Genomic DNA, 17,667 nt, shown 5'->3' with positions numbered 1-17,667 from the left:
ATTATTTATTGACGATATTCTGGTAAATTTATTGGTAAATTGGTTTTCAATTATTCATATCACATATTATTTTTAAAAACCCTTAACTTTTTCATTCTATAAAAATATTTCAAGTAACTAAAATGTGCCAGGCACATTTTAAATATAAAGGCTATAGCAGTAAACAAAGAAACCAATGTTCCTGCTCTCGGGAAGCTTACATTCTGGTGCTTCAATGCAGTTAAGGCATTTAATGATTATTCTAATTTCTTTGAGTGTGAAAGGTCAAGAGAAGGGTGCAGGGGATTTGAGGAAAGAGAAGAAGATGTGACATCCTTTTGGAGAGTGCAAAGGTGGACAAGCTAATAACGTGTAGTAGAATTTCTAGGCAACTAGTGCCCATTTAGTCATGTCTTTAAAAAGGGCGTCCTAAACACAATTGCCAGTGTTTCTCCAGCCATGTTCATCTTCAGTTGACTGAGTGCAGGAAAAGTATAGGAAAATAATTGGTTTTGATTAAGATTGGGACTTTTCCAGGATAGTACAAGAAAGGGAGAGAGGAACAGGAAGTCAAAGATGTTTTCAAGGGAGTACTTCCAATAATAATGGAGTGTGGAATCTAGGTAGGGTTGGAATGGAACTAAGGTCATGAAAGGGATGATAGATACTGGAAAACTGATGCGGGAATTGGGTTGGCCATTTTAATTGAGTTTGAATAATTTTAGTAAAATGAGAACTAAAGTAAGTGACTGCAAGGTTAGGAGGAGTGACCAGAAAGTAAAATATATGAAGATGAGTGTGCAGGTACCGATGATAATGATAACATCAAAGGGTGAACAGAAGAGCTAGTAACTGATGTGAGCTGCAGGAAGAGGTCATTGGAGGTGAGAAAGTTCAGTAATTCAGAGTAAAGTGCCCTGGATACAATAATCATGTGGAGCCACCAAAGAGGTGACAGAGCCAGAGAAAAGATCACAGTAAAGGACATTCTAAAGTCATTAATTAATGAAGCATTGGTAGATAACTGCTACAAAGTAGATAGCTAATGATAAAGCTGACGACAGGAGCTAAAGAGGAGTTGGAGATTTTTAAAGGTAAAAGGAGAAAAAAAGACTGGGAAATGGCTAGGTAGAGTCAGCTTCCACTGCAAAGAGTGTGAAGGAAACTTTCTAAGAGAGAGATGGGAAAACATGAGATCCAGTGGGTGCGGTGGTGGAAGGGTTAGAGGATGGGAAACAATGAGGAACTGAAAATCGGGGTATGGATGTAGATAGTGTTGTGGGTCCAGGTGACGATGGAAGATATTTGGGGGTGGGAGTGTGGGGAGAAGGGTGCTAGTTTCTTGTGGGGAGTAACTGGCATGTGAGATATAATGGGTTTACTTGCCATAGTCTCTTGGGGGTGGGCAGGTAGCTTCTCTAAATTAAAGTGCCACTATGATACTGTTCTCCCCTGGAGATCCTGGGGTGGTGGTGACCAGGAGTATAAGAATGCCAGCTCGGAAAACTGCTGTCCTGTGAGCTAGGGACTCTCTGAAAGGCAGGGCTGTGTTTGGTTGAGTGCCGGTCATCTCACCAAGAGCAGGAGATCAGCCCTGCCTGTTCTCTTTGGCAGCTCTATGTTGATTGAGTCTCCTATGATGAAAGGCTTTCAGAAACCCTAAATCTAGGCACTAGACTCTTTTTAAGTGTAACTATGAGTACTGAGGAAATAAAGACTAGGGGGTAGAAGAGGGATTGCTGTTGGACAACAGTGCCAAGATGCTTTGTGCTCCTGGAGAAGCCTCCTTCGTTTTGCCTGTAACTAAGAATAGGATACAATGGTGTTATAGAAAACCAGCCCTTTGTTGTAAGGAAAATAAAGCGATGATATGTGGTTAGGTTTTCATTATTTTGTATGAAATGGGAATGGTCCAAGTTTCATTGAAATTACACTGACTTTCGCACACAATTAAAAATGCAAAACAAAGTTGAATGTTCAAGGATAGATAACAGCAAAGAAAATTAATTCAAGGATGGGATGGTTCTTCTAAATTTAATTCTGCAGGTGAAGTCTAAAGTTTATAAGAGTTTTGAATTAATGAAAGTGTGGGGCTAACCTCTTTTAAAAAAAAATCATTTAAAGAGGAAAAATTACTCTTTAGTATTGTGGAAAATGGAACAGAATAGCTTAGCATCCCAGCAAAGAACAAAAATGAGTTATTCAAAATGTTATTCAGCCCTCTCTCAAGATAACGTCCTGAAAAATCAATGCCTATAAAGATCAGTACTGAATAGAGTAGTTTAATCCTTCAACCAGTGCACTTGTTAACTGTTTTTCAAATTTTCATAAATTTTACAAAGGGTGTTTTTTTTAAAAAAGGAAACACTTATGCATATAAATTATTTGTAACTCTAATCTTTAAAAAAAAAAACAATACTTTTGACCAAATAATACATTTAGCTGCTCAAATTCTGTTCACTCCCTTTTCACACTATATTGAGAGCTAGAAGGGATATTGCAGAGGCATCTATTCTACCTTGATGCCCTTAAGCAATACTATCCTAGAATTACCCCAAAGATAGGAAAAATACCTTTACATTTTGCTTCTTGCATGAAACATTTCTTTTCCAATTTCCTGTCGCTATGCTCCTCCAGCCTGCTATTGCTCCCACATCCAGTTTAACACACCTTAGTTTTGCCTGCCCATTAAATCCTTCCACCAAGTAATGTCTTTAGTGAAATTTATCTTGAATGTCTTAAGGTATCTGAAAAATGCTGTAACTGTGTGAGGTGTTACATTCCCTCTGAATCTATGGGCCCCATTATCACATAATTGTTTTCTGAATATACAGTCCTTTTTTCCCCTATTCCTTTCCTGGATGAGTATTTTCAATTATAATCACCACATGAATAGTCCTTTATTTTTCTCATGCACATTATTTCCAATGGACAGAATGATACCTTATTTTTTATTGATCCTCAACGCACAGGCTTAGTCCCCAGGTTTTTACTGCTATAAGGAAATGGATTAAAATAAATAGAAGATGTTAATAAGCCAGTTAAGAAGAAATGAAATAAATGTGTTTGCTCACCTCACTCATCAAGTATTTATTAAGTCTTTACTACGTGTGACTATTATTCTAGGTGCTAAAACACAAAAGATAAATGGAAACTATATATGTATATTAACCACATATAATAAATTGGTGTAAGTCATACAGGATATTATGAAGGTTATGAAATTCCAGTTTGCCCACTCAAATTGTTCGTGAGCAACCTTTTCAAGTGCACCGTAGCTCTCCCTTTGTCTGTGCTTTGATTCAAGAGCTCTGTAACCTGGGTGAGCTCTACAATCTGTTTCTTCGAGTGTACAAGTAATTTCTTCACTGAGATCTGAGAAGAAGCGAGCCTCTAAGTGGGTAGGAATATGGATGTCATGACACTTCCTGGGTAACTCCATTAAACTTCTTCTCTAGGTGTCATGGCTTTGAAATGTTTCACTTGAATCAGGTCACAGTCTGTATCCCGTGGGCCGCACCAGGTTAAGGCATTTGAACTCTTTATAGAAATAAATGGATTGCCAAGGTGGAGCCAATTGTGAGAGTTATCATAGTCTTATATATTAAATACAAACTTGTGCAGATGGTGTTGAGAGGGCACTAGCATATTTCAGAGCGGGACATTAGGTGGCTTTTTGCTTTCAAGTCAATAAACAAAGTAGAAATGAAACACTAACATTTGATGGCTGCCTCCCAAATCTGAACAGCCCTACCTATGTACCAGGTGACATTTACATAGTTAAGGACCCAAAGCTTCAGTCTGTAAGGTGCCACTGATGCTGAACTCACAGTCACCTGCAGTCTCTGGATCCCTTGTTCCCAATTCCATGTCTGTTGTCTACCTGCCGTTGGAGAGGGTTGAAGAGTGATTGACACCCTGGGAAGCAAAGACCTGCTCCTCTGTCATCTTTTCATCTTTTCCCTATTAAAAAACAAACACCTCCTCCCTTTCCCCAAAGCTAAACAAATGATAAGAATGGCCATTTAGTGTGTTTACTCTTTTTAAAAGGTTAATGACAGATCATGAACAAAAGAAAAAAATAATAGAAAGTGTAAAAGAAGAATAGAGTCAAGTAGTAAATGAGGGAAGAAGAGAAAGATTATTCTATCAAATCAGAGGTAAGGTAAGCTCCTGCAAGTGAGAAGAAAATTAGCTCTGAGATTCTGGTGAGCAAAGCAAAAAATAGAAGCACAGTGGATTCTTAAGTGATTGTCAGGGGAAACAAAGTTTTTCCTAGCTCTAAATTATTAGAGGAATTTATCACCTGAGCCTTAAAAATAGGAGTCATTGGATAATAAAATGGATAGAGGTTGCAGTAGCAATTTTATAAAAAGTCCTATTGGCATTTCTTAGATCTTCCCTAGATAAATGATATTTAACATGTAGAAGCTGAAGCTAGCATTCAGACTACTACTGTTAAACTAAAAACATCCATGATAGTATTTTCAAATACTTTAGTTCTCTGCTACTCACTACCTCCAGTCCCTAATTCCCCATTCCATTACCTCTAGTAGTCCAATTATTCACTAATATAGTTAATACAACCATTAATAGTACAGGTTTCCCCCACAATGGGAATAATCCTAAAAAGTCACATGTGAACCCTAGAATCTGAAATTGGGACAAGGCATACAAGGTCGTCTATTCTTGTAGATAGATCTTAAACCTGGGTGTTCATCACAATTCCCTGGCAAGCTTTGTAAACTTCAAGCCCGGCTCCCAAAAATTCTGATTTAGCAACTCAGGGTATAGGTGGAGATATATTTTTGTTTTTGTCTTTTTAAAGAAATTATCCTATGCAGCCAGGCATTTGGGAATCACTAATCTGATCCATTCTCTTGTCCAACACAGGAATCTCCAATCCACATTGCTGGGAGTCAGGTGCCCAGACCATGTTGAGGGACACCTTAACTTCATGAGAAAAGATGTTTCATTATTGGAAAGTTCTAATTGTCTAATCATATTTTTCTGCTAACATAATAACTTTAAGAATGTTTCATTTCATTTCTGGTTAAACTTTCATTGTTCGGGCCTGCTAACCCTTCTAAATTTCTCTGTTCCTGTAGTCTCCATATTAAGTATTTAATGATCTTGCAAAAAAATTTAAATGCATCGCAGGAACTCCATTAAAACAGTTCTTTAGGGAATTCTTTTATGAGTGAAACTGTGCCATGCGGCTGTTCATCCCTAAAGTGTATTTATTATAAGTTGGAGTATTTTTTTATTAAAGTTGGCAAGTCTTATTATACATGATCTGTTTCTAATATTAAAAAATTTTGAACATCTTTATATCAATAATGCTGTCAAGTTGATCTCTTCATTGTAGATAAATCTTATTTCCTTTAGTTTTTTAAATTGGGAGTTATTTACTTAGAGTAATTATTGCTATTTCGAATGCTTCTCTAAAAAGTCTGCCTTTAGGAAATGACTTTCATTTCACTACTTACAGCCCCGATGTTAAAATGTGACCTGAATTGAAGATCTTAGACTGTTTAACATGAATAATAAATGACTAGAATAATTTATGAGTTATGCATTTCAAATTAAGTGGATAACAAAGAAATAAAATTTCACATTAAAACCTGGAATATATTCTCCCAAGAAGGATTCATTACATGTGTATGAGACCCGTGTGGTGAACAGGGCTATGCGAAATGGCATGAAAATAAACTTAAGGTAGAGGAAAATAAATTAATTGGAGCTGTCATATTTCTCAAGGGGAAAGGAACATACAAAAGAGCAATTACTTTGCGACTGTGTGTTAGGAAGCCTGGTTGACTATGGAACTGTTTTATTCATTCTTCACATTCTTAAATATCAACTGATCAGGTTTCCAATGTAAGTGGTCTTGGGGAGAGTTTAGGAAATGATTAGACTAGATGCGGCCTCTCATGCAGGGGTGTCAAAGCCTGTATAGCTGGAGACAATGTCCTTTCTTCACACGGGATGGTGTTCGGAGGTTTCTTTTCTCAGAGCTTAAAAAGCTGCCTCGTTCCAGGGAATTCCGGAGCCAAGAAGCAGTCTCGGCACCGCGTCATCCTGCAGCTGCCAGCCAACGGGGGCAGGGACTGCGCAGATCCCCTCTACGAGGAGAAGGCCTGCGAGGCCCCGCCAGTGTGCCAGAGCTACAGGTAACGCGTGAAAGAGAAAGCATGTGACCGATGCACTGAGCAAAATACTTCAAACCCGCCCGGCCGGGTGTGGCTCACGGATGAGCATCGACTCAGGATCCAGGCGACCAGGGTTTGATTCCCGGTCAGGGCACAGGCCCGGGTTGCGGGCTTGATCCCCAGTCAGGGCCCTGCAGGAGGCAGCCAACCAATGACTCTCTCATCATTGATGTTTATCTCTCTCTCACCCTCCTTTCCTCTCTCTGAAATTAATAAAGATATATTTAAAAAAAAAATACTTCAAGTCCAACCCCGTCTGTAGGCTCAGTGGAGTTTGGGATGTTTATAGCTCTATGTGCCATCTCCTACTTTTTTAAAAGAGCTGCTCTCCTACTGAAATGATCTCTAGAGAGACAATTACTTGTATAAATTTCCACACTCTATTATTAGCTCCAGGAGTTAGGAAAAAATTATGTTGATGTGAACTATAAGGAATGCAGAGAAGTTGTTAATAATTATGAAACATATGTTTTAGGAAGCAATTTTTTTCACATAGAGGAATAGCCTAAGCCTTCCCCCCTTGGCTCCTAAATGCTGGCATCCTTGCTCTCGAAATGACGTCTTTATCTCAATGATGCTAGTAAGATGTTCTATTCATCTTTGGCCACCTCAAAGAAAATTAAGGTTATTGAAGCTATATATCATCGTCTTATAATTATTAGAGAAGTATTTTCTCAGAACTATGAAAAGAGCTTGACACGGTATGTAATTGCAATCCTGACAACAAGTGAAATATTGTGGCATCCATTGATGGAATGTGTGATCACAAAATAGCAATTTAAGGTGACATTGATGGCAGATCTGCCATCTTAATTTATCTGCATTTAATTCTGACAAATAGTATAATTATGACAAATAGTATAATTGCATGTTTACACGGTGAACACTGACAACTATTAGACCAAATGCATTTATTTGACGGATTGGTTTTTGTAAAGAGTATTATAATTTCAGTTTCCGGGTTACCGCTATGATGCTAATCAAAAGAACACTGTACAAAAGGCTCATGACATGAATGCAGTTTTATAACTCGACTATAAAATAAACGTACCTCGATTAAACAGAAAGCATCACTTCTGGTTCCATCTGGTACATCTAATCATTAAGATGGCTACATCTTCTCTGTAGAGTTTATTCTTATAGAACTTGACCATGATGGACTCTGTCTCCACTGCCATAGAAAGTACTTTTATATTTAAGCTGCTTTTTTATAAAGTCTTGGAGATCTAAATTAAATTTAGATAGGACTGAGCATTGTCAAATAAACTTCTGTTTGCAGTGGTCAAAGCCCTGTTTCCATATCTCTGATTTGCCTGGCATTTTTGCTTCCTCTCAGTAAAGTTTCTTTTCTTGTAGGTGGAAGACACACAAATGGCGCAGGTGCCAGTTAGTCCCTTGGAGCGTGCAACAGGACAGCCCCGGAGCGCAGGAAGGCTGTGGGCCCGGACGACAGGCAAGAGGTTGGTAGCCTCATCCCACGGTTAATTTGCTTTTCATTTCTCTAACACCTCTCGCTTAACCACCAGCTTAATGAGTTTGTCGTTCGGATGCCAGGCTTAGCCAACAGAGCAGAGCAGCTGTGAATCTGCCTACCGCTCATTCTACCTGGCACCAGAGCATGGAAACGTCTTTTCAAGGTGTCCTCTTTGTTCTTTGACATTAGCCTATAATTCCTCTGGCTGAATTTTTCCCTCATTGATATCTGGAAGATAATCAGACTAAGCTCTTGAGAGGGTTATGATATAGATCACAGACACTGCAGCTTCTTCTTGTTGTTAGCTTTTGGATCATGATAATTCCGTAACACTTTTGATTGTCACCTTAACAATCAACCAGATCCTACGTTCTTGCCCATCTGCATTATATAGGTGCATGCACATAATGTAATATAATTGGTTAACTTTCCCAGAAGTTCTCAGCAGTGACACTCCTAACATTGCCATGGCTATCCCCAATTCTCTTCAGATGCAGTACAGATTTTTAAAAGGCAGATTTATGTACTCGAAACCAGCCATATGTGGACTGCAATCTCTGTGCTGCTAGATAACATGGAATGCTGCAGAAATGAGGGATGGAAATGTTTCCAACTTGCCAATATTATTTGCTGGGGTATTATGAATAATACTTACATTCGAAGCTTTGGAACATGTTATTTATGCATGTAGTATAAATTCGGTCTTTAGAGAGTACACAATTGTTTTTACTCATGTTGACTTTTAACCTGTAGTTCCTATATACCTAAAATGTAGCTGAATATACACAATGGGATACACAGCCACCGCCTCTCTTTGGTTCATAAATGCAGAATAGAATTCCAAAGCTTCTGTTGATGTGACCTGGAGCCCTTCTTTTCTTTGCGATGAGAAGATTTCTTTCCTAATTTGAAAAAAACAGCTTTTTTTTTTTTGCAAAGATCTTCTATCTTTATAATCATCATTTTAGAAGTCTTTATTTGAAACATAAAATTTGATTTACAAATAATATTAACTACCTAGGGATTTTTAGGATTTTATTTTATATGCTTAATTTTCATTATGTATCTTCCATCATCAGCTTTAGCTAAAAAAACAACTATCTCCTTTTACAGTTATAGGGACTTAGGTATCTAGAATTGAAAGTCATTCCCCCCATTTCAAACTATTCATCGAGAAATTGAGTGATGCGACAGCTTCTCACCAGCCCTACTAATTCCTCCTTGCATCAAGCGTACATCTGCGTGCAACTTGGGCCCTACTTGGAGTTTATAATGAAAACGGGTATGAGTTTGTGAGTCAGGAAACACAAGTTTCAGTCCTTGTTGTGTCACTAATACAGTGTGAGCCTTAATCATTACTTCACCTTTCTGGGTCTCAGTTTACTTAGTTGAAAAAAAGAAAGAAGAGAAAAGAGGGGAGGGGAGGGGAGGAGAGGGGAGGGGATTTATTTAGTTCATCAGATTCTTTTGTTCATTAGCTTCTTCTTAAAGAAGACTCTTCAACTTTTCCTGTAGTGCTGGTCTGGTGGTGATGAACTCCTTTAGCTTTTCCTTGTCTGAGAAGCTCTTTATCTAACCTTCAGTTCTAAATGATAGCTTTGCTGAGAGAGCAATCTTGGTTGTAGTTCCATGTTTTTCATCACATTGAATATTTCTTGCCCCTCCCTTCTGGCCTACAAGGTTTCTGTTAAGAAATCAGCTGACAGTCGTATGGGTGCTCCCTTGTAGGTAGTTAATTGCTTTTCTCTTGCTGCTTTTAAGATTCTCTCTTTGTCTTTAACCTTTGGCATTTTAATGATGATGTGTCTTGCTGTGGGCCTCTTTGGGTTCCTCTTGTTTGGGACCCTCTGTGCTTCCTGGACAGGTAGGGGAAGTTTTCTGTCATTATTTTTTCAAATAGGTTTTCAATTTCTTGCTCTCATTCTTCCCCTTCTGGCACCCCAATAATACGAATGTTGGGTGCTTGAAGTTGTCCCAGAGGCTCCTTATACTATCTTCATATTTCTGGATTCTTTTTTCTTTTTGCTCTTCTGGCTGGGTGCTTTTTGTTTCCTCATGTTCCAAATTGCTGATTTGAATCTCAGCGTCCTCTACTCTACTGTTGATTCCCTGTAAATCATTCTTCATTTCAGTTCAGTAGCCTTCATTTCAAATTGGTATTTTATTATGTCATCGATTTTCTCAGTTATTTCCCTAATAGTCTGCTTAAATATCCTTATAAACAAAATTCTGAACTCTCTATCTGTTAGCTTGCTTGGATCTATTTCATTTAGTTCCTCTTCTAGAGATTTCTTCTGTTCTTTCCTTTGTGACATGTTTCTTTGCCTCCACATTTTGGCTACTTCCAGGTGTTTGTTTCTATGTATTAGGTAGAGCTGCTATGTCTCCTGGAATTTGTAGAGTGGCTTTGTGTAGTAGGTGTCCTGTAGGGTCCAGTGGCTCAGCCTCCCCAGTCACCTGAGCTGGGCCTTCTAGGTGCTCCCCTGTGTGGGCTGTGTGCACTGTCCTGTTGTAGTTGACCCTTGGTTGCTGTTGGCATCAGTGGGAGGAATTGACCTCCAGGCCAATTGGCTGTGAGGACCAACTGCAACTACAGCCAAAGAGCTGCTGTGCTGGAGACACCCCTATGGAGCAGGATTTACTTCAGTGGGGCTTTGGTGTTCACCAAGTGCGCCCCTTGAGTGTGTCACTCGTGGATGTGGTAGGGTTGTAATCCAGCATGGTCGAGTCTCACCACCAGGTGCACTGTCTCTGGGGCCTCCCTGGAGGTGCAAAGTCAGCCTGTGCCAGAGCCTTGCCCAGGGCCACCCAGCATGAGCTACTCAGCAAACCGTAGTTGGCTGCTGCTTGTGCTGGGCTTGGAGGTGCCCAGGAGAGGCCAAGCTATGAGCAATGCAGGCTGCGGCTCGTGCCAGGCCTGGGGCCACTTAACAAGCCGTATGGGGCCTGCTACTGCCTGTTTGAGAGATTTTAGGAAAGTCCTAAGCATGAGGCTCGAGGGGCCCCTTGCACAGAAAAGCCCCTGGAAATGGCCTGGATGAGCTGCAGGTGGGGGGGGCGGGGCCTCCGGGAATCACGGGGCGGGGCCAAAGGTGCGAGTCAGGTGCTGGCGACTCAAACAGGGCGCCTGCCTGCGGGCTGTGTGCGGGGAGGACTCGCCACAGGAGCCACGGCCTCCGCCAGCCCTTCTGCCTGGGAGGAAGCCGCCCTCCGCCTCTCGCCCGGATCTCAGGCAGGTTAGTTCCCCCCCGAGTGTCCCGGGTCCTTTCAGGCTGCTGCCCGGCGCTGGGCTCAGAGGGAGCGTCCGAGTGAGTCCGTGCCGGGCCCTTTAGAGGAGCTGCTGGGGCTCCCGCAGCCTCCGCGACCCTCAGGGACAGTCCCTGCTGGTTTCACAGCCCGGAGTTGTGGGGGCGTCTCTTCCCTGCCCTGGAGCCCTGGGCTGGGGGCTGCTGTGGGGCTGGGACCCCTCCCTCCTCCGGGAAACCCCCACCGCCGAGACATCCTCCCTGGTGTACCCCACGGCACCGCGTCTCTGCGATTCAGCCCCGACCCGCCCGCGTCTCCGCCCCTCCTCCCGCTCTCGGTGCTGCTTCAGCTCCCTGGCTGTGGGGCTTCTGTGCAGCCGGATCTCAGGAGGCTCTGATGATGGTGGTTCTCTGTTTTAGTTGTGATTTTGATGTGGTTGGGGGGGGGGGGCGCAGCTGTTACCTGCACCGCCATCTTGTTTCTCTCAAGGGGAACCCTCTTAAATTCCATAAGATTATAAGTTTTGTTGCCTTGGTAAAGATTTTTTTTTCTTAGAGCCTGTATTTCTACAGAAGCATGAAATGGGGAAAATCAAGAGCGTAGAAATATATTTTGCTAATGACGAAATGGCATAATTTTTTCCTTTGATGGTCATGGCTGTTTTCAGAATTCTGCATGATTGACCTGTTCAGTTCCTGCTATTCTCTTCTTTGTTTTTATCTAGTCAGAGACTTAAAACATGCCAACTTTTGCTATTTTTTAATGATTAAAATAATTGTATAGTAAGGATTAGCATCAATCAGCAAAGACTATAGAGAAGCAACCCCCGTCCTCTCTAGTATATTAGATTTCCTAATTCCAGTCACTTGCTCAGCTGTGATGGCATTCAGAAGGCTGTGTTGAAAGAGCCATGAGCGTCAGGAAAGAAGGAAGGTGTTCCGGCCAGGGAGCTTCCATTTGATTAGGGAAATGGCATCACTTGTAACATCCAGCATGTAGGAGTTCAAGGCTGATCCATTGCGAAAGCAGTAATTTGAAGCTAAAGAGCTTAAGAAAGACCTAAAAGATGAGCTGGGACTTGACTTGCACCATAATATTAGGATTAGTACAAAGGAGAAAATAATACAAAATAGGATCAATTCTATAAGCTAAGCATTTGAGGTAAGAAAAATAAAAACAGTAAATGTGTTCACAGAAAAGTGGACAGTGAAAGCTCTGAAGATGTGAGCTGGAGCCTGGGGTGATTTTGTAGAAGGCTATAAATGTCAGGATCAGTATTTTAGACTTTGTTCAGTAAGTAGAAGGAGCAAGCACCTGATGAAAGCAGTGTTTTATCTGTCAGCATGTACCGAATAAATTAGGAAGATAAGACTCATGGGTCTGGATGCCAGCTAGTACACTATTGTAACAATGCAAGAACAAAGAACCACAAGTGGTGGGAATGGGCAAAAATAAATGGATTTTCAAACAGAGGAAAATAATTTTAGGACTTAGTGGCAGGCGAGAGTAGCAGAAATAGAAATAAACAAGTCAAAGATGATCATATATTTTTTTTAACACCAATAATTTTAGCTTGAGAATAGCTATATTGATGAAAATTCTTAGGTCTGAAACTTAGAGCTGATTTTAGAGAGCATATTGTGCATTAGAGGTGACAGCAGGGGAACCAATTAAAAAGTCCAAGTATGCATTTGAAATGTAGCTATAGACATAGCTTAGGACAGAAGATAGAAATTTGGGTAAAATTTCCAGAAAGGGTTTTGACAAAGCCATAGAAAAAGCTAAAGTCTCTAAAATACATTGTGCATAGCCAGAAAAGTGGTTATTGTATTTAACATTAATAATTTTTTTCTATAACCTGTTTGCATTTGTAGACTGTTTAAGCATTTCTTTTTACCTAAAGAGCTTAAATGTATTAACTTTAAATTACTTTTTCCTTGCTGTGTCAGAAATAGCACCCTATGAATTAACTTTACCATTCTATGATTCCAAAAGTAGAAATTTTTATCCCATCAATTTTATCAAACTACTGGTCTAGACCAGTGATCAGTAAACAATGGCCTGTGCACCAAATACACCCCACAGTCTGTGTGGGTTTTTTATATAATTAAAGTTCTCTTGGAACACAGCCATTCCCATTTCCTTACTTATTGCCAATGGCTGCTTTCATGATACAAGGCAAAGCTGAGTACAGTCAGCCCTCCTATCCACAGGCTCCACATCTGCAGATTCAACCAACAACAGATAGAAAAAAATTTTTTAAATGTTACGTTGTTGCTGACAGGTACTGTGTGTTTAGGCCTGTGATGGTTGCATCTGTTTTTATGTGGCCTACATGGTGCTGTTGAGAGAATAAAAGTATATAACAAATAGTTTCCATTTATTATGGTTGGAAATATACTGCAGGCATACATGATTTAGATGACTCAAGAAAAATGGCAGGAAGTCAAATCTTTATGTTTGGGCAAGGGTGCATTGGCCATTTTGCAAGAGTCACACTCTGGGGCTTTGAATACTTCCAGGGTATTTGAGTACCAGACTGAAGGGGGAGGGAGTTTCAATAGGAAAACAAGAGTAGTAAAGAATCTTAGCAAAGCGTTACATATGGAAAGTGGTGTACTCCAGGAAATTTTGCCTAATGGTATAAGAACTAAAAAGAGAGTAGAGAGAGAGATATTTTAAAGAAGGAACTGACAGGATTTGGTAACTTTAAAACTCGAGTCCTTAAATATTAACAGAAATTTTAGAGGGCCTTGACATAAGTAACTTTCCTATAATATTGTCAATAAAAGAAATGCGAGTAACATGAAATTATGTCCACATTCTATTTAATTTTTAAGTGAATAGATAGCCCATATTTGCTTTATACTATTTGAGTCACTGCGTGTAAACTTTGAATAGAACTATATAACTCTATTGTCTTTTCTTTGTTCACATTTCTGCAGTTTGGTAGCATTTAGAAAGCTAAATAATGGGTGGGTCAGTGACTATGTCATTGAGACCTACACATAATAGCTGTAGCTAAAGTTACTATTACATTTGCACTAAAAATAAAATACATGGCTCATAATAATGACAATTTTTGAAAATTCACTTATTTTTTATTTATGACTTCCCTAAGGGACAATATCAGTCACTACTTAATCATATACTTAAAAATGTATCTATATTATTGCAGAGTTTATTACTTTGTGACACATTTATAACCAAGAGCATGATGCAAAAGTATCATAGATTAGATGCTGAGATTTCATACAAATAGCTTCAAATTTGTTCTTGCTCAGTCTCCATGTGGTCGTCATGCCATCTCCTGACACGTGTACATTTTATAAATAAGGTGGAACTAGAGCTAATAATCCCCAGAGTCAGCCCTGACTATCCTAATCCCCTAGCCCCACTGTATCCCTGCCTGCCTACGAATGCCCATTATAATGTTAACCTGTCACTAAGATCTGACTTCAGTCTCTTTATGTGGAAGCCAGCATGATTCAGATGTATTCCCAAATCTAGAACCACAAATATAAGAAAAAATTTAAAAAAAAAACATCTTCAGTAATAAGCCTCACATCACAGGGACACTTCTGCCCTGGCAGCCCTCATCCTGCATCACTTATTAGCTAATAAGGTTATAAAAGGGCCCACCCTGGCCAGCGTGGCTCAGCAGTTGAGCATCGACCTAGGATCCAGGCAATCGGGGTTCGATTCCCGGTCAGGGCACATGCCCGGGTTGCAGGCTCCATCCCCAGTCAGGGGTGTGCAGGAGGCAGCGGATCAATGACTCTCTCATCATTGGTGTTTCTATCTTTCTCTCTCCCTCTTCCATCCAAAAATAATAATAATAATAAGGTTATAAAAGGAAAGTTTAGAAAGAAAAGAGAAAATTTTAACTCTCCCTCTACCAAAATTAAAGCTAAATAAATTTGTAGAATGTGAGATGTATTTCACGACAATTTATGCTATTTTTTGTGAACAAATATGCTTAAATATTATGCTTCAATTAAGTGGCTTAAACTACATTGATGCCCTCTGGCCCACTTTGTTCTTTTCAAATGCTTACATTTTAGAGGCATTATTGAGGCAATGCCCAGAATATCTGGGCCAATTTATCTCAGTAACTCCCACTCACCTGTTAATTGTTAGAGATTGTTATGCCACAGCAGGAAAAAGAACAGAAGTGGAAAACAAACTCAGTAGAAAAGAAAAAGAGCTTGCTTTGAAGAAATTTTTCCCAGACACAACTTTCAAAATCTTATTTTGGCTAACGTATTTATTATTTACCACCCAATAATTTTTACATGCTTCATTTATGTAAACAATTATTTTAAACTTCAAATTTTTCTGTTTTTAAATTATTGCCTCTAATTGCCTATGAATACTAGCATCCTAGTCGATTTGGGGGTTTTGGTTTTGTTTCTGTCTCTAGGAAAACTCTGTCATAAGGTGATGATCAGCGTTTGCTCGTTTTTAAGCAGCTCATAAAATCAGCTAGACTCTGTGATGTGCCTGTGATGGTCCCTCAGTGCTCCATTTGCTGTTACGCAGTTAGTTAAGCTTCCCAGACCCCAGTGGGGGGCCTAACTGAGCTACTCCCCTGGGAGCCGATTATTATTTCCTAGTAACTCCTTACACAAGGACTTCCACATATATTCTGAGCATCAGTGAGCCTGGGGAGCATTGGTAACTATTTAGGATCGATAAAAAAAAGTGTATATTTTTTTCCCCTTCTGCCAGTTACATTCACAACTTGTAATTAGGAAGCGTAATTTGGCAAACTTGCCCATGAAGGTCTCTTTTCCACAGAGAAAGACGAAGATCATTATATCCACCGAGTAAACAACGGGAGCCCTCTTGCATTATTTATAGGTTTGGTTTTCTAAGCACAATTAGGTCTCTTGGTAACTAACTCCTGCTCCCATTAAGCTTTTTTTTTTCTTTTCATTTCTACATGACTCATTCTCGGTGTTGCCATTTTTTCATAACACTGCAGGAAAAATCCCTCCTCCAGTCCCTCGATCAGCTGAACATAGCCTGTCTCTAGTGCCACCCGGACGCTGTTGCCGTAGGATAAACCGTGTGAATGCTGCTCAGCTGGATAAGTCAGGTCGCAGGGCTCCTTGAACTCTTTGCCACCTGCAATCCAGCAGCTGTCGCCGCACTCGGGCAGTGGTCTTACTCTGGTTCCTGCAGTGAGCTCCTGTGCGCACAGTTTAGATCTAGTCACTTGTTTCACTCTGATTATTGAAACGAAACGACAGCAGGGTCTTCCCCGCTGAAGGGTAACCCCGTAGACCGATAGCATTTCTCCTCTTTATGCATCCTGAGTAGTAAGGGAGTTTCATTCCTTTGCAAGAAAATGAAGGTGAGCAAGTACATTCTGAGTCCTGTTAGGTTTTCCTCACGGCGGCCTCGGTAGCCTCCGTTTCCAGGTTCCTCTGTGCGTAATGCTGCTCTCATGTCCTTTCTGCTCGGACCCATGTCATCGAATCCCTTCCTTCCAGGAACCTTTACTATGTTCCTCTTTAAACAGAGCACAGAGTTCAACTTCCATGGAAACATTCGGGAATCGATTCTACTTAGTCTACTTATTAATCTTTTTAAGATTAAGCGTATGGGACATTTCAATAATACACAAAAGTAAAGAGAATAATATGAGTATTCGTAGTATAGCCACCACTCCCGCAGCCTCAACAGTTTTTTAACACGTTGCCATTCTTGGTCATCCGCCACTCCTCCCACACTTAAAAAAGATTTTGCTGGGGTATTTTAAAGCAACTTCCAGATAAGATATATGTCATCCATAAACACCTAATTATTTTTTTAAACATAACAGGATAGCACTAAACAAAATTAGCAATAGTTCTTTAATATCATCTAATATTCAGATTACATTCAATTTCCCCCCATTGTCTCAACAATGTCTGTTTATAATCGACTTGCTTAAATCAGGGTTAATGAGGTTCTTCTCCACATTGCACTTGGTTACAATATTTCTTAAGTCCCTTTGAAACTAACAATTCTTTGTCTTTTTTTCAGAGCATTTATTTGTTTAAAAGGCTGGCTTTCTTATTTCTTTTTCCAACATTTCCTTAGTGTGATGGGCTGAGCGTTCCTGGCTTGATTCATGTGTAACTCACAAGTCAGTCATGTGGGTGTCTCCCTGGCTTTCAGCTGCTGGAAGCAGCCTGTCCCTGACACTTAAAGGGGGGGTGGGGGGTGGAGAAGGTAAAGGGGGCTTAAATGGTGAAGAAAGGAGACTTGACTTGGGGTGGTAAGCGCACAATACAATATACAGATGATGTATTGTGGAATTGTATTCCTGAAACCTATATAATTTTATTAACCAATATTACCCCAATAAATTCAACAAAAAACTCTGTGCCTCAATAAATAAAATTATCAATAAAATAAATGGATATAATCAGGAGAGAGTTAAATATGGAATTTTACTTTACAATAATTATTTGATATTTGTTGACTTCACTAAGAAGCTTTTTATGGTGAATTATTTGTAGGGCAGCATGATTTTTGGCCCATCTTTCCAAAAGGACCTCAGCCCAGAGGAGACCTTGCATAATCATTGTGCACAAGATACACATGCTCCTCCTGTAAATATAGATACAATTGTCTGAGTATATGCAGCATTTTGGTGTGCTAGGAACCATGCTCAGTATGATGAATCCTTTCTACAGTTAAAACCACCCTGCTTTAAGTGTCTTAGAAATGATTTTTAAGATTTATAAAGTTGAGAGACCAGAT

General features: G+C 40.0%; 1 protein-coding gene across 1 annotated transcript in view; it reads left to right on the top strand.

The window, feature by feature from the left end:
- The window catches only part of THSD7A (thrombospondin type 1 domain containing 7A), a 309,567-nt gene that overhangs the window by 239,062 nt on the left and 52,838 nt on the right, over positions 1-17,667 (top strand). The window contains exons 10-11 of the mRNA XM_087821185.1: positions 6,020-6,152; positions 7,548-7,651. Of these exons, the coding sequence (XP_087677311.1) occupies positions 6,020-6,152; positions 7,548-7,651 (237 nt within the window). The remainder of the gene's footprint in view (positions 1-6,019; positions 6,153-7,547; positions 7,652-17,667) is intronic.

Source organism: Miniopterus natalensis, chromosome 10 (genome assembly GCF_054644295.1).
Source record: "Miniopterus natalensis isolate mMinNat1 chromosome 10, mMinNat1.hap1, whole genome shotgun sequence".
Taxonomy (NCBI): domain Eukaryota; kingdom Metazoa; phylum Chordata; class Mammalia; order Chiroptera; family Miniopteridae; genus Miniopterus; species Miniopterus natalensis.
This window is presented reverse-complemented; position numbering and strand designations above follow the sequence as displayed.